At 42.4% G+C, this 23,083-nt stretch overlaps 2 protein-coding genes across 2 annotated transcripts; both read left to right on the plus strand.

Moving 5' to 3' along the window:
- The first annotated feature begins 112 nt into the window (after positions 1 to 112).
- chrne (cholinergic receptor, nicotinic, epsilon) lies at positions 113 to 7,457 on the plus strand. Its single transcript, XM_040181092.2, has 12 exons — positions 113 to 299; positions 3,331 to 3,464; positions 3,604 to 3,648; positions 3,791 to 3,900; positions 4,008 to 4,163; positions 4,372 to 4,472; positions 4,707 to 4,907; positions 5,202 to 5,316; positions 5,432 to 5,546; positions 5,646 to 5,853; positions 6,130 to 6,263; positions 6,397 to 7,457. The coding sequence occupies exons 1-12, from the start codon at positions 233 to 235 to the stop codon at positions 6,562 to 6,564; spliced, it is 1,554 nt and encodes a 517-aa protein (XP_040037026.1). The 5' UTR covers positions 113 to 232; the 3' UTR covers positions 6,565 to 7,457.
- Positions 7,458 to 9,096: 1,639 nt separating this feature from the next.
- On the plus strand, positions 9,097 to 23,030 carry pld2 (phospholipase D2). The gene is made up of 24 exons (XM_040181088.2): positions 9,097 to 9,237; positions 12,472 to 12,630; positions 12,740 to 12,867; positions 13,120 to 13,262; positions 13,415 to 13,508; positions 13,938 to 14,003; positions 14,094 to 14,152; positions 14,247 to 14,492; positions 14,571 to 14,714; positions 14,797 to 14,880; positions 15,022 to 15,100; positions 15,218 to 15,328; positions 15,420 to 15,611; positions 15,699 to 15,855; positions 15,951 to 16,069; positions 17,193 to 17,306; positions 17,802 to 17,906; positions 18,272 to 18,363; positions 18,620 to 18,733; positions 18,952 to 18,998; positions 19,279 to 19,413; positions 19,631 to 19,784; positions 20,118 to 20,235; positions 20,354 to 23,030. The coding sequence occupies exons 2-24, from the start codon at positions 12,501 to 12,503 to the stop codon at positions 20,576 to 20,578; spliced, it is 2,856 nt and encodes a 951-aa protein (XP_040037022.2). The 5' UTR covers positions 9,097 to 9,237; positions 12,472 to 12,500; the 3' UTR covers positions 20,579 to 23,030.
- The last annotated feature ends 53 nt before the right edge of the window (positions 23,031 to 23,083 follow it).

Genomic DNA, 23,083 nt, shown 5'->3' on the forward strand with positions numbered 1-23,083 from the left:
AGTCGTTGTCTAATGACCATGATGATGGTTATTGTGGGTGACCGCAGTGTGACTTGAAGTCCTGGTTTAGCGCTTCCCAGCTGCTGTGAAATCTGAGCCGTGGACAGCAACAGCCGGGGTGGGCGGCAGACAGGGTGTTTGGTCGAGGGATTTAGGGCTCTTCTTCACTGCCTCTCCCTTGCTCTCAAACGCAACATTTCGACCTAGTGCGGTGCAGTGGTCCGGGAACGTGATGGCAGAAAGCAGGTTTTGGATATTTTTTGGAGTCGTAGCTGTTCTCGGGACTTTAACGGCTCGGGGTAAGTGGCGCACTGTCACACTTTTGGCACATCCTCCCTGATTGGCTGGCTGCCTTTTTAATGCGAAATGCCCGACGATGGGCCGGAGATCAGTGTTCAGTGGGACAACCAGCTCTAAAACTTCCACATCGATTGGCATGCCAAAAACAAAAAACAAACAAAAAACTAAACTAAAAAAAACTCATTTTGAAACTGAAAACTTCTTCACACGTACTGTTGAATCATTGATTATATCGCACCGATTTTTGACTATAGGTTTTCTTCTGTTGATGGCATATCTGCAAGCATTCATAACGTCAATCTATAATATATTAACACTATAACTTCTAGACTTGCATGTCGGTCATGAAATGTTACACACATGGCAAACCGGTGTTAAGTTCTCACAGTAAGTCCTCTGTCCACAAGGAGCCTCTGTCCCATGATTAAGTATCACTTTCAGTGTATCAATGCAGTTTATGGGAAGAGCACAGAAAACCCATCAAGTAGGCACAGCGTGCTTTGTCCTGAGAGCAGCAGAACTTCAGTGGGTAAAGGTTTCAATGAGGTTCTGCGACAGGAAGGTAACAAAGCCTGCAGTGAAAGCAGAGGCGAGACCCTTGACGGGCTGCAAGTTTGAAAATGAATGACTCTACAAATCGGCAGCTGTGGACAAACTTCCTGTCCATCTTCTTGGCGGAGGTCATCGGAGTAGTTTAAATATTTCTCTGTGACAAGTTGCCTGCATGGACTGGTTGGACCTTGAAACGTAGACTTCTGGACAGCATTCATTGGGGGGGTTGGAAATAGCCCCGTGGACGTCCACAAGGAACAATGCAGACAACAAGCTTTTTACACTTACTGATAGAACACATTGTCGTTCATCAAAAAACAAAATAACTGTGGGGTGCAAAACTTAAGAGGAGGAGAGGGGAGGAGAACTCTAGAACTCCTCCTAGAAAGCATACTGAAAGATGGACACTTTCTTCTTCTTGCTAAATTGAATGTAATCTGCTTTGTGATCCAAATGGTCACATGAATAGGAATGTGCATTGGAATACGGCAGATGGTCAAGGTGAGCTTGGCTTGCCTTTGCCTTAGTCAAACAGTAAAAACTGTAATGTTTACCTGCGTGGCCAAGTTGTCCTGACCTGCTGTGTGCAGCCTGCTCTCTGGTCACCTTAAAGGGTCATCTCAGGCAGAGTATTTTTTCACTTACAGCTAGTGTTACCTAGCGATTTAATCTGCTAAATTACCGGACATCCAATCCGTTTGACCATTTTGATCAGCCTTGCATCCCTTCGGTGGTCTCGTCCACGCTCGGTCGCTTTCCCTTCATCCCCGTCCTGCCTCTCTCTGAGCGGCTGCAGGGCGCGACCAGGTCAAAGCACAGGCATCCGATGCAAACCGTCCATGGAACACGATAATGGGGTGGGTGGGGTTATAATGGGGTGGTGCAGGAATGAGTCCTGAAGCTCTGTATTGATATGTATTTTTGCTCTTGTTCTACGATATGAAATCCGACGGAACAACACCCCACTCTATGAATTTCGAAAGTTTCTTGAAAAAGTCAGTTACCACCGTGTAGCGATAAGAGCCTACAACGCGTTATCCTGACAACTATTGCACTTTCACTGCCCCGCCATCTGTACCACTCATGTAGGTACAGTTTGTTTATAGCCGTATTTTAACTTTTTTCCTTTTGTTAAATGGATCCTGTTGAAAAGAATATGTCATTATTGTTAATTTTTTTGTGCCACAGAGCTTTTTCCGTAATAAATCAAAATGAAAATGTTTTTTTCATTACATAACCATTGCAATGCTTACTCCCCGGTTTGGCCTTCACAAATACTTTAATAATGATAATAATCCGTATTAGTTGGACAACTGAACTGTGTTTTACATTTTACTCATATTAGCATTGTAGACTGCAACCTTGTTTCCTAACAAAACAGGCTGCATTCACGCTATCGTGCTGTAATATTTTGTTTTGTACAATGCCAGCATTGCTTACGAAATGTATCTTTGCAGCGGTCCATCAGTCCCAGTCCTATAATTCTAATATACTTTTTATTGATGGATACCCAAATTACGAAGTGCCATTTTACTGTACTATTACTGATATATTCTAGCAACATCAACACTGAGACACTGAGCAGTCTTCCATTCGGTTTAAAAGCACTGGCTTTCACCCTGGATATTGGCCTGGAGGCTTTGGTGCCGCTTGATTTTGATGAAATGCACAGGAATTCCGATTTTTGTAATGTGCTATATTTATTTAATCATTTACAGCTGACTGAATACTTTTGGAAAGTGAGAAATCTCTCCTGTGTCAACACACCGTCCGCTACACGGATTGTCCCAAAGCAAAGTTGCAATTTATAGCTCAAAACAATGTGACATGGTTGTGCCCGATTGGACCGGGCAGACCGGAGAAGGACTTGATCACGCGGGACGACATCTTTACTGCTTCATAGAATGTGTTGCATCTTTGCTTAGTGCTGAAATTGATGAGTATTGAAGGTAAACCGAGTGTGACTTAAAAGTCTCCTAGTTTTCCCAGCTGCTGTGTAATCGGAGCTGAGGATAGTGACAGCTGGGGGGTGTTGGAAATAACCTCTGCCTTAGTTTCTCCAAGTTTATACTGAAATGTAATAAGCAGAGGAGTACAGAAATATCGTATCGTTGCCTTTAAGTGCTCTACATTGGTGTCAAGTCGGCTTTAGAAGTTTGTTCCTATTATTTAGTTTATATTCATTTGACAGTTCAGGACATCAAAGAAACATCAATGAAGTTGCATATTTTGCATCTTCAATTCACTTTCTACACTGTTGAAAGCAATTTAATTTGATGCTATCAAAGGCACCTATTCGATCAACTATGGAAATGTTTGGAAGGTAATGACAACATTTAGGATACGGTCAGTGTTAATATCAGAGCACAGACATGTACATTTAACTAAACCGACCTGGTTTAAACCGAGACTTAGTTGACCTGCCTCTCAAACTGTGTTCGTAAACTCACTCCACCTCTCATCTTTGTTTTCGTTTAGTGCAGTGTAATGAGGAGTCGGAGCTCATCCGCGACTTGTTCAAAGGCTACAACAAGAATATTCGCCCGGTGGTTCATCCTGAAGACAAGCTCACGATTCAGATCAAGCTGACCCTCACTAACCTCATCTCCCTGGTGAGACACAAAGCCCGGTGACCTCTGAGAACGTCGTTCACCATCATTCCCTCAGAATGATAAGCACCGTGGCCACAACACAATAGACAGTGCGGTCGACAGCTCAAATACTCATCCTGCTTCTTCCCTTGTACCACAGAATGAAAAGGAGGAGACTCTTACGACTAATGTCTGGATTGAGATTGTAAGTTTTGCTTCTCTTCGTACTTGGACCATTAATGGAAAATTTCACATTGCGGACTGTGTCCTGTTCCCTTACTCGGCCTTTGTTGTGTTAGTTGCGTCTCGTTTTTAAATGTCACCTTTCTCTGATATGTAATCTACAGCAATGGGTGGATTATCGCTTCGTCTGGAACACGTCTAACTATCATGGCATTGATGTTATTCGTGTTCCGTGCAAAACTATTTGGCTCCCTGACATTGTCCTGGAGAACAAGTAAGGCAATTGTGAGGTTGTGCATTTTTTTCCTTGCCTGCAGCGTACATTGTACACAATCTAGTCTGACTTCAGCTGTTTCTGTTCTTTGTCCTCCATCTTTTCAGCATTGATGGCAAGTTTGATGTGGCTTATTACGCCAACGTGTTAATCTCTTACGATGGTTCGATGTACTGGCTGCCTCCTGCTATCTATCGCAGCACTTGTGCCATTGAGATCACCTACTTCCCATTTGACTATCAAAACTGCACGCTAGCATTCAGGTGAGAAACAATTATAATCATTCCAATAAACAGTGTACTATATACAATTGCTGATTTGTTTGTTTTTTTAATTTCGTACATGAAGCCATCATGGGTGAAATGAATGGCGAGGCCATTTGGAAGGCTACCACATGCTCATAGAGACGGAGCTGTGTCCCGCTAATAACCGCTTTCTGTTCCGTTCTGTCCTCACCGCCACGACCCGTAGATCCCAGACGTACAGTGCCAATGAAGTGGACCTCATTCTGGCTGTCGGAGACGAAATGGAAACAATTGAGTGGGTGGACATTGACCCCCAGGCTTTCACAGGTACATACACATTCAATACTCCAACCTTCAAAGTACACTTTGACTAAAAGACATAAAACAAATTGTGGCACTTCAATTGTACTCATAATGGCTCTTATCTATAGCAAGTTGTGAATCGGCTTATTTGTTGAAATGCATTTATAGTAAGTCGCTTTGGATAAAAGTGTCAGCTTAATGACTCATAAATATAATGTGCACAATTCCTCTGTGGCTTATTATGTTTTCATCCGTCAGAAAATGGCGAGTGGGCCATCGTCCATCGGCCAGGCAGGAAGATGATCAACCCGCGGTACACCCCCGACGACCTGGAGTATCAGGAGATCTTATTCAACCTGGTAATCCAAAGGAAACCCCTCTTCTACATCATCAACATCATTCTGCCCTGCTCCCTCATCTCCTCGTTGGTGGTGCTGGCTTACTTCTTACCCGCACAAGGTCTGTAAAGGCCTTTGTTTGACCGTTATTGTTTCAGATGGGGCAATATTACAAAAACAAGAAAAATATCAACTGTGTTTTGTATGTTGGACGTGAAACAAAATGATGATTAATTGCGGTTACTCTTTACTTCTTACACAATCAATACAACAAATGAATCATATCCCCGTAGCATTATCTGCTGCCATAATAAAGTAAGGACTGAGAATGTGTTGGGAGTATTGGATCTCAACAAAATGTAATGTGTTTTTTTACATTCCTCTGTCTCATAAGTTTCTGTTGTCTCTTCAACAGCCGGAGGACAAAAGTTGACCGTGTCCATCTCTGTCCTGCTGGCTCAAACTGTCTTCCTCTTTCTTATTGCCCAGAAGATCCCTGAGACATCTCTCTCGGTCCCTCTCATCGGCAAGTGAGTGTGTGTGTGTTCTCTGCTGACCTCTGCTGGCCTTTTTTTTTATCCTTCATCCTTCTTTGTACCATTCAATTTGAGACTCCAACACAGATCCTCTCTTTGTCTCCCCCAGGTACCTGATCTTCGTAATGTCTGTCACTACTCTCATTGCCACTAATCAAATTGTGGTGCTGAACTTCTCCCTGCGTAGCCCCAGCACTCACACCATGTCAAATACCATCAAACATGTAAATATATTCTACGCAGAATTTATTCACATTTGTGTATTGAAGCGTTATTTTCTGTCAACTGCCCTTCGGGTTATCCTCTTTGCCTCCATCGTCCAGGTGTTCCTGGAAATGGTACCTCGCTTCCTCGGCATGCCCCCTCTGGTGGACGACACCGAGGTGACAACCGTGGTGAACGGCGTGAGGGAGCGGCGGCGCAGCTCATTCGGCCTCCTGCAGAGGGCAGAGGAATATGTACTCAAACAACCTCGCAGTGAAATGATGTTTGACAAACAAAGAGAGCGGCATGGTCTCACGCGGTCCATTGGTAAGATGTGTATTTTAAACGCATTACCCATCTCTAAAATCTAACCAGTCAGCGTGTCCCATTTTGCTTTCTGGGTTCGCAGGGTTTTGGTTGTCATAAATACCATGATACAAATGTTCTTTCTGTGTACCTTTCTACCACATTTATTCATATCCTTATATGGGCCATTTATTTGTGTGTTACAAGCATGTTTTGTTTTTGTCACATGTTTTGTTGTGTCTGGTTGTAATGTTGTGACATACTATTGCCTGACTGTCAGTGTCTCCTTCCTCCCAGTGGATGATATGGATGTCAGCAGCACGGCCAACCTGTACAAGAGTTTGGCGCAAGCTGCACCCGAAATCAAGCAATGTGTGGATGCCTGCAACTTCATTGCTGAGAGTACGCGACAACAGAATAGCATTGGATCTGTGAGTTTCACTTTAACCAACATAAATGCAATCCCAATTATTTTTTATATGTCTTGTTTTGTTATAAATAATTGTTTTTGGCTAGCTTTTATCTTAGTTATTTAATCAATCATCATTTTATTTCCAAATACAGGAAATTGAGAGCTGGGTCCTGATTGGGAAGATGATTGACAAGGTGTGTTTCTGGGCTGCCATTTCCCTCTTCATCATCGGCACTGTGTGGATCTTCTTAACGGGACACTTCAACCGGGCGCCCGAATTTCCGTTTCCGGGGCAAAGCAAAAAATATGTTCCGAGTTAAAAAAACAACAGAATAACATCTTTTGCTATGATGAAACCTTTCCAGGGGGCACTGTGCCTCCTGCTGTCTATAAGGCTGAGCGATCTTGTACATTGAGTCGCAGGCTCAGAATCAGGGTGGCCGGCTTTCACAAAAGAGATCAAACAACTTTTCTGTCTGCATTCACAGCTCAGACTTATGCTTGTGAACACTGGTCAGGCACCGGAGGGTTTTCATTCAAACCTTCAACTTAGTTAGAACTAAGTTCTGGCATTAACATCATCAAGTGCAGTTTATATTTATTTTGTAGTAGAAAAGAGTTTAAGCATGCTCGACCTTCCGGTCAGAGGTTGGTTTAAATGAAATGCTGATGGTTTCTCATACCCATGCTCGGGAAGTTATTTCTGTTGGAACAAAGAACTTTTGGATTCATAAATAGCCATACGGAAGGTACTTTGCCAGACCCTGCTTTCATTGGCTTTTAAGAATCGTCCATGCATCACACGGAAAGACACACCTGATGGCATCTGGAGAAGTCTCCCTGCATGTGCTGTGTCTTACATGTGCATAACCTGTGCATGTAACTTGCGCCAGCCAACTGTCAAGGAAAGCCTTATTCTTCTCACTATAAATGATTGATTAGAAAGTCTTGTTAGGGGTATCCGTAGTTGTGAATGTCACACTCCGCGGGCTGCATCAGATTGGGCCATTTGCATATCAGAAAAGGGAGGAAATGATAATAGGCAGTCACAGCAATATTGTGGTTAATATACTTTGAATATGTCTGCTCCTATTTTTTTCGGGGGTGTTGAAACGTGTATCCGCTCAGTAGTTTTGTATTGTAATCTGTTTTCATTGTTTTTATCATGTATATATCAACTGAATGCGTAACAAACATAAAATGAGTCATCTTATCATCTTGAAATCTTGTATTTTTTAAATCAGCATGCCCAGTGTCTTTGATGTGATACACTGCCGTGAATAATTTTATTATCACTGGTTGTGTAGTTGGACACTCCCATGTGGTGTGAACATGTATTACAACAGAGCAGAAAGAGCTTTTCCCCTGGTCTAGACTAGAAGAGTAGGACAATGTTTAGGATTATTAGCTTTAACGAAGACAAAGATCAGAAATGATTTTGTCTTGGTACTCAATGAACTTAAAGTCTCTAAAGCCAAGGATCTGAAACATTCTTTTTCAGAGATTTCACATGCAGCTGCTCCCCACATTTCTCTGAGCTTGTACGGAAGTTTCTGCATGATTGTTTTCATGTTTGCTGGCATATTGAGTTCATCTAAATATTGCAATTCCTCCATAGCATTGCAACGTTCTCCTAAACACAATGCATATGCCTGTAGCCCTTTAACATCTTCTGCCTTAACAGCAGGCCATCCAATGATTTTGTCCACATAGGCAGCTGTGACCTTTAGTTCATTTCCAAAATGATTTCCAAGACGTTCTTTGGCCATAGCATAACCTTTGCCTCGAGCCATATGTTGGCAACTACGTACTATCTCTGGACTGCGCCCTAGTAAACTGCTCAAGATAATACAAACGGTCTCATTGGTTTGTTTTAGCTTCAGACACAATGTTAAAAAGCTGTATTGAATGATTTTAATTGTAAAAATTGTACATTTAAAATGATTGAAATTGTACATTTAAATCATTTTAACAATTTAACAGCATTGATAATGGTGTGGAGGGAACTCATTTAAATTAATTATTGTCCAGAATAAACTCGAATTGGATGTAATTACATTCTTTCAGAGTACTAATCAGTTTACTTTTCATGTCTTTACGTTGTCAAAACGTAATGTGTGCGGATGTATACATAATAACTATTATTGTTAAACTTATATTATAGTAGGATTTGCCAAAAAAGCTTATCTTTTGTGGCTGCTATTTAAAATGAAAATGTTGTTGGAAAGTTCAATTGAAGTATTCTGGCACGAGAGTTACAACTTCCGGTAAATCCAGTAAAACGTAAACAAATAAGATCGCCGCATTTAGAGGAAAGAAATGGCAACCATTCAGAGCTTCTAAACATTGTGTAGTTCCTGATAGCGACGGACAGTCCGTACAGTAAAAATCGCCAACTATAAAATGGTAAGCTGCTTTTAAAGTGACGAATCAAGTTTGGAATTTTAGAAACGTAAACCTCAGATATTTGCTCGCGAGCTTTTCATTTGAAAAACGCAAACCGGAAGTCATGTGATCGGCTGGGTACCGATAATAACGTTGTAATCGTTGTAGTTTCATCGCGGCCTTCGTTATCTCACCTGAAGTACCCTGTGCGTGTTCGTGCGTGTATAAGAGGGCGTGTGCGTGTATAAGTGTGTGTGTGTGTGTGTGTGTGTGTGTGCGCGCGTCCCGTCGCGGTTTTTCTTGTCCTTTAAATCCAACTTTCGCCCCGTAAACAAATAAGCACGTTGTTATGGGTTTGTTGGTAAAAAAGAAAAGAAAATAGAAGACAAATTGTGCTGCGCAACAGCTGCGTCTTTCCACCGTATTTCCCCATCTGTATTATTTCCTCCTCCGTCCCCTGTCCCACAGGACATCCCATGGGAGGGACTACGTTTTGCCAAACGGGTGACCTCTTCGTTGAGAATACGCAACGACGCAAACCCTCACTTTAAACGCGCCCGGTGTCTCTCCTCGGAGTATCTGTGCGCGCGGCGGGGCGCCACCTGAAAGTGAGTAAAAAAATAAAATAATTGTGGGCCACAACGAGACGGATGTGAATCTCCACTCGGCGTCGCAGCGATGCAGATTTAAAAAGAAAAAAAATGAACCCAGCGGCAAATTTCAGGCTAACGAGGCTCGCCGCGGTCACCGCCGCGTCGGTGCGATGCGCGAACGACCGCCAGTCGCCACTTTAAGCCGGTGATGTTTGTGCCTTTTCTTAAGTGTGTCATGTAATAGTTTAGTCGCCGGAGGAAAACGAGGGGAATGGGCGGAGACGACACACCTTTAGCATTCAGCAATCTGAGCCCCCGAGAAGTTTGAGCTGCCTCCGGAGTGTCACGCTGACTTTATACCCACACATGTGTCGTCTCCGTGTGGCATGTGAATCGTACAGATGTTTGGGGAACACACAACTCCGATCGGAAAGTTAGAAAGTTGCTGTTACACCCGGAAAACGCATCCGACGCGTGTGTGTGTGTGTGTGTGCGTGTTCATCTCTGAACATGCATCTTTACCCACGTTGCAATGCTCGGGATAATTCCCTGTCCAGGCTTTAACATGTAGCGACATGTTGGATCCGAGTCCACCTTTATTTTAGGCGACAGTTTCTGCAGATTTGGGGGAAATCCGCAGTGCCCTGCCGCAAACAGCGAGCTGACTGTGTCAGCACCGTCGTGTCAGTCACGCAGGAATGTAGGACACATGATGTCATTCGGTTCCACTTTTCGGAGTCTGGCGATTATATCTTTTGTGTGAGTGTGTATTCTAAACACCACGTAAATGTTGTGTTTCTATACGGTCACTACATTTTATAATTCAGTTATACAATTAGGAGATCCAGATATGTGGCAGGTCGAGGCACCGTATAATAATATCCTATTGTTAATTTGAGCCAGTTTTGTAACGTAATGACTTCAAGTTTGAAATCAGTTGTATTACCACAGGTGCTCACTTAGAACCACACCCACTAGTGATGTATTGACTATAGAGTATTATAGTCAACAGTAAAACACGATTTTTGGGGTGGTGTCTTGTTGCTGTTTAATGCCCTTCAGTGAAATATCTTAACGTTTTTCTATGGCCGTTCTAATGATTCTGACGGTACATATGTTTGTGTTTAAATAGGAAATTCAAAGGCCAACCCTACGCTAGGAACTGTTGGTGCGTAAGATGTTGCTCGATAAAAGCCGTTCCCCTCTGGTCTATTTGGCTCATTTGTAAAGGACTCCCTGTTTGGGTGTGTGTTTCACGGGTAGGAGGCCTGACGAACAAAGAAAAAACAAGAAAAGCTTGTCAAGTCAACACAAGACTTCTCTGCTAAAAGGGTTAACAGAATATATTTTTGAGATGCTTCTGTCATGTCTGTCAGTTTATTGCACAATATGTTTGCTCTGTGCAGAATTGGCTCTTCACTTTTAAATAAAGCCTCAGAAGAGAAAAAATAAGCTGTTCTTCAAGTCTTCATAGCTCTCAACCGGCCTGTTTGGCTAAATATTATTTTGACAACAAACAGTAGATTTAAATGACAGGGTTTCCTGTTAACTTCCATGGCTAAACAGCCAAAAATGGAAACACTTAACGCTTGGGAATTGTGCAGAATTAGGTTTGCAGCAAAAATGCCAAAGAAAAAATGGTCCTAATATGGGTTTCAAATGAATTAAAACACAACTTGTTCTTTTCATGGGAATCACAGACGTTAAATAAGATCTTCAGTAAATGATGGAAACTCTGGAGAGTGTTATTTCAGCAGTTTAACAATGTAACAAAGTATTTAACAATCAAGATATATTCGCAACAAAGGATCTGCAAAAGGGACTCTTATCAAACACAAATTCTTACAGTCTCATCTCTTTAGAAAAGTGTAGGCAACCTTTTGAAAGTGAAAAAAAAAACAAAATAAAATTTACACACATTTTTAGTGAGAGTAACTCCTGTTTTACTTGATTTTACATGCTGTTGTGAAGTGACACATCTCTTCATCCTAAAGCCTACCACTAATATTGAAGTCCATTCAAAAGCCGTTTAGGACATAACTATTGAGACACTCTTATAGAGAAATAAAGTTTAGATACATAAGCAAGTGTTTCACATATGTTTCAAATATATATGTATATGTTTTTCAGTTGTATGTATATATGCTCTTACATGCAAACGTTTCACATGTATTCATACAAGTAATCTCCTTCATAATGAAGTTACTGACCAAAAGTCAAGCAACATGTCTTTGTTTGTCAACACCGGTCGGTCAGCCTGAAAGCATTTCAATGGCGAACGCAAGAGTGTTTCATTACGTATAAGAGTGTCTCAATGGTCAAGTCCCAAACGGTCCCTCATATCATGTGTCCTCTACAACTATGGTTGGAGCAATTCTTTCATTGAATCAAAACTATAAACAAACATGGCAATCCTCTCTGTTTACAGTCCATTCTGGGAGTCCTTTAGTGTTAGTGCTATGTTAGTATGCTTCAACCTCATTTTCATTCCCCAACTCCCTCTCCTTCACACACACGCACACACAGACCTCCTCTCTCTCGCCTTTGCCTGGTTGCCTAGGAAACCTTCAGCCATTCAAAGACATCTACCCACACACTATACAAACGGGTTCACACGCACCTTTCTGCTGGCGCTGGTAGCTGTGTCGTAGACCTCTCATGTGACGCAGTGTGGATGACTTCTCCACGGCTGGGGCTGCTTCATCTTTTGATATTATTTTTAGTTCCTGCACTTCTGCTACAAACGACTGATAGTAGCCTTTGTAGCAGTTGAAGTACTGATACCACCCAAAGTAAGAAAAGCTAACTTTTGTCAATAATTTAGTAACTGTAGTCACATGGTTATTAAAAGCCTAAGATTTTGTACGTCACGTTTTTCTAGTTTTAAAACCCACAACGAAAAAAATGTAAGAAAAGGTAAATATTGCTAAAACGTCTAGGAACACTGGCATTAGACAGTGTATAGAGGAAATGTACGCAGAATCCCCTCAATTAATATTACATTTACTGTAATATAAAAACCTTTTGTAATTATGTAATTAATACAGCTGGAACTTGCAGTCTGGGGACTTAGGATATTAAAAGACTACAACACATCTGACGTCGGTCCGGGGCTCACAATTGTTTGGTCGGTAGCCTTCTGGTGCATGACACTGCAGTGCTCATGATGTGTGTTCAGTGGCGGGCAGGTGCGTGAGCTCTGGACTTGACGTAAATGTGAAAGTCGCCTTTCGTTTGTCTTTGCATCAGGGCAGCTGGCACTTGCGACAACATTTGCCATGGCCAGCACAGGTGTGATCGAGCCGCCGGCCCAAAGCTCGACGGCCCAACCCCTGTCCAGAAGGCGCTTCTCTCATGACATCCACGGCATTTCTCCAGACGAGATAGATGGCCTCATGTCCAGCAGCGGTACGATAAACTGTTCTTTTTTTTTTTTTACAAATACATTTAACTGTTGAAACGCTTTAACGGCTACGTCAGAAAACTTATTTGAACGCTCTAATCTTCCAACTTGCAGACGGTCGCCCTTTCCTTGTGGTGCATCATCTTTCTGAAGTGCAAGATGAGGGTATACCTTTCTTAATGCCTGGTATACCTATTACATGCAGAGTGGACAACACAGAGAAATACACTACTCGCTCAAAGGTACGTGACCTTTTAGTCGCGTTCGGAAAAATAATTAACATTTTTCCTTTGGTGATTGTTAACAAGACGCCAGTATTTATAGAAAGCTTCAGATAAGCTTGACCATGGCACTCACGTCACATGACGTATTTTTATTAGTGCAGTGGTGTAGTATTTAGAGAAGTTTTTGTGAGGTGACTGAGAACATGCCATATTTTTTACAGAATCGAAAGCCACATAGTCATGTGCTTGATTTCAATAACGTCCCTCCAGGTCCATGTAGGCACCCTGTATACAGTGCAGCTGACACACGGCCACTTCCACTGGTCCGTGAAGAGGAAGTACAAGCACTTCCAAGAGCTGCATCGAGACCTTTACAAGCACAAGATGATGCGTCACTTGCTGCCTCTGGGAAGGTCGGTGCACCAATCGGTTCGTTTTAATGATGCAAATAAACCACTCGCTCTGAGAGGCCTGCACTGAAAATCTCTGCGATGTGTTGTTCTGAATCTTTATCGTCAGGTTTGTCATCCACCAAGTATTTTGAATATTCAAATTTCTCTCGAAGATTTTCAAAGGACAGGCAGCAGCTGAGAGCCATGTCAGAAGAGATGCCGAGCCTCCACGGAACGGAACGCACCAGAAGGACCTCCAGCAAAATGGTATCAAACAAACCCACCAGGTCTAGGAATAGTTTACGCAGAACGTAAAAACCCCTTCACATACATATAATTGCTGTTGTGGCAAGATATAAAACCAGATTTTAGTCATAGAAGAAGATTTTTGTTCTCTAGTGAGTACCATACATACAGTTTGGTGTTGGTCTTTATTTGAGCTGGTCAATGCAATATACGTGGTTGAAAGAAAATATCATATGTATTACATATTTTGGGGCTGCCACTTTTTAAAAACATAATTTAGAACAATTTAAATGATTTTCTGCATTATCACTATCATAGAACACGTCCGCTTTACAGAACAAAAACAGGCCATTCACTCACTCACTTCTAACACTTTCTATGACTGTTTGGTGTCGAGCTGCATTTAGAAATTGTATAACATGCTTTTATTTTCCTGCTTTTGTATTGCAGAAATACCTTGAGGAGTACCTGAATGGTCTGCTGGAGAACACATTTTGTAGGAATGATCACAGCATGGTGATAACATTGAAACAAGACCCACATGCACACATTTAAAGTGGATGTCATGCAGCAAGAGGTCAATTTCACATCTTCTTCTCTTTGCAGCTGGAATTCCTCTCCGTGGGGGCTCTCTCCTTTGTGACCGACCTCGGACCAAAAGGCTTGTAAGGAAACGTACTGAGGGTGTGTGAGGCAAAAGGAGAAGTGGTTTTAATGACCAAGTAAGTGATAGAGATCGCTTGTGTCAACTTGTCTCAGGGAGGGACCCATCTTCAAGAGGTCGGGGGGTCACCGGATCCAAGGCCTGAACTGCATCGGCCATCATCAACTCTGTTTCCGCTGGTCTCGGCGCTGGCTGGTGGTGAAAGACTCCTTCCTGATGTATATGAACCGAGACAACGGCTGCATCAACTTTGTATTGCTGCTTGACCCAGAGTTCAAAGTGAAAGTGGGCCGTGCTTACACAGACACCAGATATGGAGTCTGCATCGAGAACTTCACCCGGTAGGTCAGCTGTTCCTGTGCCTACGTACTGAGAGGTGTCTGTTGTGTTCTGATGCGTGGCCTGTTTCTCTCGTTCAGGAGTCTAATCATCAGATGCAGCAGCTACCGACAGACTCATTGGTGGAGTCATGAAATCAACCGGCTAACAGACACTTGTGACTTTCTTAAAGTGCAGCGCTTCGACGGGTTCGCTCCGCCCAGAGAGCACACGCTCACTAAATGGTCAGATAGATTTTCTTATCTATTTTCTATCTTATTTCATCCTCATTTGCTAAACCTTATTGCTCATTGATATCTTTGGAAGGTATGTGAACGGAAGTGGCTACTTTTCAGACCTGGCTGATGCTCTTGAACAAGCCAAGGAGGAAATCTTCATCACGGATTGGTGGTAAGTGTCACCAAGATCTGGATCTGGTGATATAGAGGCTTCGTTTTACTGAGTTAGGAACATTCCGATATTTTAGCGGCATATGAATTGTATTTCTAATATATATTTCTAAGCAAATAATGTAAAGGTATTTCATTTCAGGCTCAGTCCTGAAGTGTTCCTAAAGAGACCAGCGACTGATAACTACTGGCGCCTGGATGAGATACTCAAACGCAAAGCTGTGAGAATTCTCTCCGCATTCTTCTTCTACACCACACCAGTTCAATCTTTTTCAAATTTCACATGACCTTTTTTGAAATGGCGTTGCATCTCCTTCTCCTTCAACTCCTTCCTGCAGGAGCAAGGGGTCAAAGTGTGTGTTCTGCTGTACAAAGAGATGGAGATGGCCCTTGGCATTAATAGTGAGCACAGCAAGAGGACTCTTATGAACATGCACCCGAACATTAAGGTCCGTTGCATCCTGACGTAATTCAACACAGGCAATTACCAAAGCCATCGTTTCATGTCTTAACATCAATTTGAACCCCCGTGTCCGTCAGGTGATGCGACATCCTGACCATGTGGCCTCTGTGATATTCATGTGGGCTCACCATGAAAAGACCGTGGCCATTGACCAAACAGTAGCCTTTGTGGGGGGAATTGACCTGGCGTTTGGGAGGTGGGATGACAGCCAGTACCGGCTAACTGACCTGGGTGTGTCACAGACAGCCAACCCCACAGGAGACGCAGTAGTAAGAAATGGATCATGCATTTGTTTGCATTAGTTTGTGGACATACGTGCTTTCAATATGACACTGACAAATGTGTCCGTTAACTAGGATAACGGTATGTCCGGCGGTCCGGAACCATCAGAGCCAGATAAGGAAGAAAAGAAGCCCCTTGATGACCTGACTGGTAACAGTAAACTGTGGCTCGGCAAAGACTACAGTAACTTTATCAGGAAAGACTGGGTCCAACTGGACAAACCATTTGAAGGTACTGTCTAAATCTCTAAATCTTGTTTAGTATCACATACGTGCACATTCTGAGGAAGAGGGAGCTGAAAGACTTTGACTTTCATATCTTTTCAGATAATATTGACCGTACTCAGGTTCCCCGCATGCCGTGGCGTGATCTGTCGGCAGCTGTTCATGGGAAAGCGGCCAGAGATGTTGCCCGCCACTTTATCCAGCGCTGGAACTTCACCAAGGTCAGACTCAAAACAAAGCCGGGTGTTCTTTAGAGCTTCTTATGTTTTATTTTGACATTAGCATAATAACTGTCATTTTACTGAATTTGAACATGTTAGTCATTATAAATATGTTGTGCACGGTTAAGAGCGGGTTTGATCAAGTGTGAAAACTAAATTATTGACATCAATAGAATTATTAATGCCAATACAATACGATTATTTACCTTGGGATCAAGGACCAATTACCAGGCTGTGAATTAAGTCTTATAACTGATGTGCACCCAATATGTCAATAGGCAAACTGTTCAACAGCAAGAGTGAAGGTTTGAGTTTGAGCACGCATGAGCTTACCTCACAATACACATGCACAAGTAATCACAGAAAGTATTGAGTTTAGTTTAAAGTTGGTGTCCGCTGCTCAAGGCTTTGCAGGAATCCATTTTCCTATTTCTTTTTGGCAAAATTCTGCGGACGTGGAGCGGACTTTTATTTTCTCTCACAGCGTTTTTTTTGTTGACTTGCGTGGGGAGAGGACAGGCCATAGAAGATATTCATTCTCTCCTCCTGGATCCCAAAAGGAAAGCAAACAAAAAAAAAAAACGCACTACACAGCCCATTGTTCCTCCAGCGAATGTAACACTGATCCTTTTTTTTAAAAGCAACAACGTTCTGCGATGACGCAGAGCTGGAGGGGAAGCTGTTTTCTTATTATCTCTGGGGGGAGTGCAGGGACCCGGAGTGTCTATGGGCCCAATGGGTCCAATTTTGTGTAATTCCCCCCAGACTCAGGCCATGGCCCTGCATACCGCTGTAGACCCAAACTCTCCCCTTGGAACCAGCCGCATAGTGAGGGAACCAACAAATATAAGTCCCAAAAGCTTAACTTTCAAAAGCTGTCCAAGGCCCTAATTTGCAAATATTTTAAGCTATCACGTAGAATTAAAGCAATCTGGGAGTTTTTTATGGTATGCCGCTGCAACCTGTTGGGTTGTTGTAGCCACAACAAGAAGAATATGACCTAGATAGTAAGTAGTAGAACAAAGTTAATCTAACCTCTGTTTTAATCGAGTCTTCTGTAGGGAACATGACCAGCAGGAAGGTCAAAAATCTTATTTTCATTCATTTGTTTTGTCTTCTCTAGATCTTCAAAAACAAGTACAAGGACGAGTTCTACCCTTATCTTCTTCCCAAGTCTCACTGCACGGCTGACTCGCTTTCATTCACGGTGCCCGGATCCAGCAAGGCCAAAGTGCAGGTATCTAAGACACTGTGCACACATGATGGCAACATAGACAACAGAGTAATGCCGTTCTTCCAACGCGTTTATCCTGCTCAGCAAAGCCATAGAAAACAAATGCGTAGCCAAAGTGGAAGCAACTTATTTTCATCGGGCTTCATGAGGGAAATTTGCCTCAGTACACGAGAAAGGCCGGCAACAATAGCTTTTGCTGTGTGAACTTTCTTCTTCTACGGGGGACAGTGGCTTGTAACCTTAACCCTTGCTCGCTATTATGCTCTAGCTCTTCTATCAGTTTTAGTCATGTAGGTTCCAGGGGCTCAGTTCTCCCATTTAGCGTTGGAGCTGTAGAGTGTCCCCACGATAAAATATGTAAAGTTGAGGTTACACTTCCATAAAATAGCGTAGTAATCATAAACTCCATATCCTCCCCCCTCCCAGAGTTGATCTGATGCTGGGAAGTAATCGTTATGTGAAAGACTTGCATCAGGGATGAACTTGTTCCTTCATCAGGTGTTACGTTCTGCCGACCGCTGGTCAACTGGAACCAATGAGAACTCGATCCTCAACGCCTACATCCACACCATTGAGAACAGCGAGCACTACATCTACATCGAGGTAACGTAGGATGGCTTCAGCCAGTTACAGACAAATATGTATATGGTCTTATCAATTTGTTGATACTTGTACTTGCTAAATACCGCGTCTGTTACTGTGTTGTTAATGTTTAGCACTTAAGAGTGGGCTCTATTTTGTATACAAATGCATCTACTTGTCTGTATGAATTTGCCTCCCTTTATTTCTAGAGTTTCGGCATGTTATTCCAATTTACTGAAATAACATCTGACTGTTATTTTACATGCCACTGATTTTGTAGCCAATGTGTGTCTAATCACACGGCTCCGGCCTTTGCCTGCCAGCTACCTACCTGTGTTGGCCCTCACCTCATACCGAGCCGCCATCTGCCTTTCCTCTGCCCTCAGAACCAGTTCTTCATCAGCTGTGCCGATGATGGGAAGACCATCTATAATGGGATCGGTGATGCTATTGTGAAGAGAATTCTGCGCGCACACAGGTCTGTTTTTATTGCACAAGCCAGATGTTTGTTGTGCTTCATTAATTATTATACCCACAATCTTAAAGGTAAAAATCTGTTTCTGTTTGAAATGAAAACATGTAAAACAAAGTATATTTCAATGAGTATTGTCCATGAGTACATTTGAGCATTTGCCCAACAAATCACCACATAGAATAGAATAATGAGTGAGAGGAATAGTCCTCCTGCCGTAACGTTTTAATGGTGGGCTTGTTGACTTTCTGTCTTACTGCAGAGAGCAGAAGAAGTACAGGGTGTTTGTGGTGGTTCCTTTGCTTCCTGGCTTTGAGGGGGACATCAGTTTAGGAGGTGGAAACGCCATCCAAGCTATTCTGCACTTCACTTACAGGTGAGAGCATTTTTCTCAAGTTATCGTTGATCTAATGTATAATGTAACAATGTACAAAATGCAAAATTTGCGCAAATCGAATTGGAATGGTATTCCGTTCTTTTGGGCTTTTGTGTATTGCTAAATTAAAAAGTAGCTGTTTCAAGTTTATTCGTTAATATATTATTGTCCCATGAATAAGTTAATTATATAATTTTAATAAAAAATGAATCTCCCAGGACCATGTGCCGAGGGGAGCACTCTATTCTCTCAAGACTTAGAGAAGGTGAGTTTCCTGTTGCTCATGTGCTGTCTTTTCCACGCGTAAATACCCCTGAGACCACTGAATACAAGCTGTGTCCTTTCTAACATGTTTCCTTCTTTTTCTTCGTGTCGCTCCTTTTAACTCTAGCTACTGGTACTAGTCATCTGCCCGCCATTCTCCATTTCCATCCTTGACTGCTCCTTCTTTTCACATTCATTTTAAATCCCTTTGAGTTTCATAACACATTTCGATTGTTTTGCATCCTCCTTTGTGATTAACGTGATTGTGTTTCCCCCACCAGTTGAGGACCTGTGGACGGAGTACATCACACTCTGCGGCCTGAGGAAACATTCCCTGCTCTCCCAGTCGCTTGTCACAGAGCTCATCTACGTTCACAGCAAGACCCTCATTGCTGATGACCGCTGCTATATCATCGGTGCGTCACCACTGATGCAAACTCATCCTAGGACAGTTAATCATGTTTGACATGCGTAACGTTCGAGTTCAAATCAATTTCTGAACAAAGAACATACTGACTACACCCTACCGAACAAAAGAAACCTACAGTTGGATATATATCTCTTTCCTATTACATGAGTGACGCCTCTGAAATGACAGATTTTCAATGCTCGTATTTTCCACATGCGTTCCAGGATCAGCCAACATCAATGACCGCAGCATGCTGGGCAGCAGAGATAGTGAGATGGCAGTGTTTGTGGAGGATGAAGACCGGGTCCTTTCCGTCATGGGAGGGCAGGAGTACCAGGCAGGACCCCTCACGCTCGCTCTGCGTAAAGAGTGTTTCAGGTCAGCACGAGATGTGTAAATCTTCAAATGTGCATTCTGTTTACTTTTGCACCCTCTGACGGATTTAATATTATACCCACCTCTCATGGAAAACATCAAGACAGGCTTACTATTAAGTTATTGAGAAATCGGCCACCAAATGGAATCTGGCAACGAGTGAGGAACCATATGGTTTTGTGATTTCCAAGACAATAATCTCATATAAATGGGATGTAAAATTGTTTTAAATGATCTCCCTTCTTATTCTCACCTCAGTTTAAATTATATTGTGACATTATCGGAACGTTTGTGATGTTTAAATGCTGAACAATTGCCGCTGTTGCTGCCCAACAGCGTTCTTGTTGGAGCTTCTTCCGACCCAAGTGTCAATGTTGATGATCCAATCAGTGATGAATTCTTCTTCTTGGGCTGGAACGCATCTGCTAAACTGAATGTCAACATTTACGAGAAGGTATAGATTACGTAAATGATGGTAACAAATGATAATCTCTTTATTCAGCGACAGTTGCAATGTGTAGTTTCAGTTTTTCCTGATTCCCCTTTTTTGCCCCGGTGCTGGTCTACAACAGGTCTTCAAATGCCTTCCCACCAACTCTGTCCACAACATGCGACAGCTGAAGGAATACGCCAGCGAAGAACGCCTCTGCGACACAGATCCGGAGCAGGCCAAAGAGGAACTGAAGGCCGTTCGGGGGCTGCTCGTCCACTTCCCGTTGAGGTTCCTGTGTGAGGAGAACCTGCTCCCTCCACTGAGCACTAAAGAAGGCATGGCTCCGGTGGGGCTGTGGACATAACCGCAGCCGAGCTCGGCTCAGACCACTACGCGGCAGCCGAGGTGCTGCTGCGCCGCGCGCTCCTCCTTGTAAGATCTGCAATGTTGAATCTGAAGTGTTGAAACGTAGATCATGATGTAGAAAGGCAGCGTTTGTTCGTGACGGTCGTGTCTGCGGCACATTTTGTGCGACAGCTCAATCTGAACGGCAGGGCTGGCGGTGGTGTTAGACACACATAAATGAATGTATGAGTCAGGAGAGGATTGCGAGGTTGTATTGAAAATCAAGCATCCCACATAATCTGGGAACATAGTGTACATTTATTGGTGCAAGGTTTTTTTGGTGGGTGTGTGTCTCTCTCTCTCTCTCTCTCTCTCTCTCTCTCTCTCTCTCTCTCTCTCTCTCTCTCTCGTTCGCACTCCCTCACTCCCTCTGAGGCTTCACCTCTCTCTGCAGTGCCAGCGAATCTGTCAGAACATTTGTGGTTGTTATGGTGACGGATATAAAGAGATCACTGGATTGTAGCTGAAATATAACCTGGATAGGGCAGAAAAGGAAGAGTACCGATAAGAGGGAGAACATACTACATCCGAAGGGAGTACTAGGAAGAAAAAAAAAGGACTGATCATTTCTGTGGCAGGAAAATTATTTCAATATTTGTGGATGAATGATCAGGTGGGAAAACTGTTTGAGGGAAAGAATAGGAGGACAAGATAATTAAAGGTTGCGGGGTTGATTTACCACTAATTATTGCTTTTTCTTTTAAGTCACCATGACAACCACAGTGAATGATTATTACATCATGTTGTCAGCAGAACAGAACAAAACATTCCAGTATCCACTTCAGCTATTTCCATGCCAGCTCCTCAATTCTGTGCCCAGGTGCCATGAAATGTCTCCCATATCTACCTTTTTATAAATTGACATGCAGCAGTCTTTTATTAGGCACATCACATTTAGCCATTATATTTGAAGGTGTTTGACATGGCTCACAGTCTTGCCACGTTTATCCTTAACGGCAAAGCATCTCTATCATATCAAGATTTTAGAGAATGACCAGCAGACAAAAAGCATAATCTGACTCTCTTTTTGTGTTTTTTCAAACTGAGGAACCCTGTTCCATGTTTTTTTAAAGAGATATGTATGTTAATTTGGAATCATGGCTTGACGTGCAGGGCATTACTTAATCCATTTCATGATCTAAAAAAATGGCCGAGCCTACGACAGAGCCAGTAAAATATAGACGTTGATTTTTTTTGTCAAATACCAAGGTGGTTTGAGTAAACTTCTTTTTCTACTTCTTGTCAAGGGTTGTACAAATCCTAGCGCACATAGAGAAATGTAGCCGCTTCATTTAACCCATCCTCGTATTCTGGGCAGTGGACAGTTAGAATAAAGTCCGGGGTTCACCTTTGGAGCTCTGAGCCTTGCTCAGAGAGCACAGGACCGGCACCTCTCCGGTGTCAGTCCACACTCCTCACTGGGTCCGTTCAAGGACCTCAACATGCAACCCTCGTTATAGGCCTGGTCCCTACTGCCGCTCCAGAGCCATGTAACATATGACATGTGTCGCACATGAATGCTGCCTTGTCTCTTCCTGAGGTGCCTTTTACAGAGGATATTAAGAGACACTATGAGCTCTTGTATTTAGAAGCTGGGTATTTTTCTGTTTTGTAAAGCACAAACTGGTTGCCTGAAGGGTAAACATTGTTTGAAGATTTTTCCCAAAATCTCTGTCAAATACTGAGAATTGACAGTATGCTGTTTCTACCATGATTTTTGTTTTTAATGGACTAATAGCCGGCATTAATAATATATTTAACCATTTTTATGCATGTACTACTAACCGATACTTGCATTTTTTTAAAGTCACCATGTGAAAGTCTTTGTGTAAGAATACCTAGTTAGCTTGGTTACCTTTAGAGTTGTTGATGTATAGCGTACTAACAATGAGGAGCATAGAGGTCATAAATATTCACTTCACTTAAAAACAGCGTTGAACAATTTGTACTTCAGAGAATGTTGTTTATCTTATTTCCTCAATTGCCTTTTTTTAATGGAATTTCAAAGTTAATATCAACTTTTACTTTTAAAACAGATATATCTTAATCAAAATGGGAGCTGCAATGTATCAGAAAACAGCATTCCACAGCTAGAACTACTAATACCACCTAGAAACAGTGTGACATTTTACAAGAAAAGAAAACAACAAGGAGCAAAAAATCCTTATCCTTGATTTTGAAAATGTAAGGTTCCAAGGAAAATTATTGTCATTGTGTAACATGGAAATGTCCATGAATGAAAACAGTAGCAACGAAATGGTATCCATTACTGTAAATTACACTATCCAACAAAATCCATGTTATGGATGTTATCTGTATTATAGTAGTGCAATTTGAAAACGGAGTTCATACAAATGGAAAATGTAACGCACTATTCAACATAACACTTAATTAAAGTTTATATTCTATTATCTTGTGCTGCCGTGCCAGAGTGTTGTTTTGAACTCTTGGATGTGATTCATGC

The sequence above is a fragment of the Gasterosteus aculeatus genome, chromosome 7, assembly GCF_964276395.1.
Source record: "Gasterosteus aculeatus chromosome 7, fGasAcu3.hap1.1, whole genome shotgun sequence".
NCBI classification, from domain to species: domain Eukaryota; kingdom Metazoa; phylum Chordata; class Actinopteri; order Perciformes; family Gasterosteidae; genus Gasterosteus; species Gasterosteus aculeatus.

Bases quoted from the DNA above. Each gene is read 5' to 3' on its own strand.
- chrne (XM_040181092.2), top strand. From the start codon at position 233: ATGGCAGAAAGCAGGTTTTGGATATTTTTTGGAGTCGTAGCTGTTCTC. The intron at 3,901-4,007 runs GTAAGGCAATTG...CCATCTTTTCAG, and splicing joins GACATTGTCCTGGAGAACAA to CATTGATGGCAAGTTTGATG. The intron at 6,264-6,396 runs GTGAGTTTCACT...TTCCAAATACAG, and splicing joins AACAGAATAGCATTGGATCT to GAAATTGAGAGCTGGGTCCT.
- pld2 (XM_040181088.2), top strand. From the start codon at position 12,501: ATGGCCAGCACAGGTGTGATCGAGCCGCCGGCCCAAAGCTCGACGGCC. The intron at 13,509-13,937 runs GTATCAAACAAA...TTTGTATTGCAG, and splicing joins GAAGGACCTCCAGCAAAATG to AAATACCTTGAGGAGTACCT. The intron at 18,364-18,619 runs GTCTGTTTTTAT...GTCTTACTGCAG, and splicing joins AGAATTCTGCGCGCACACAG to AGAGCAGAAGAAGTACAGGG.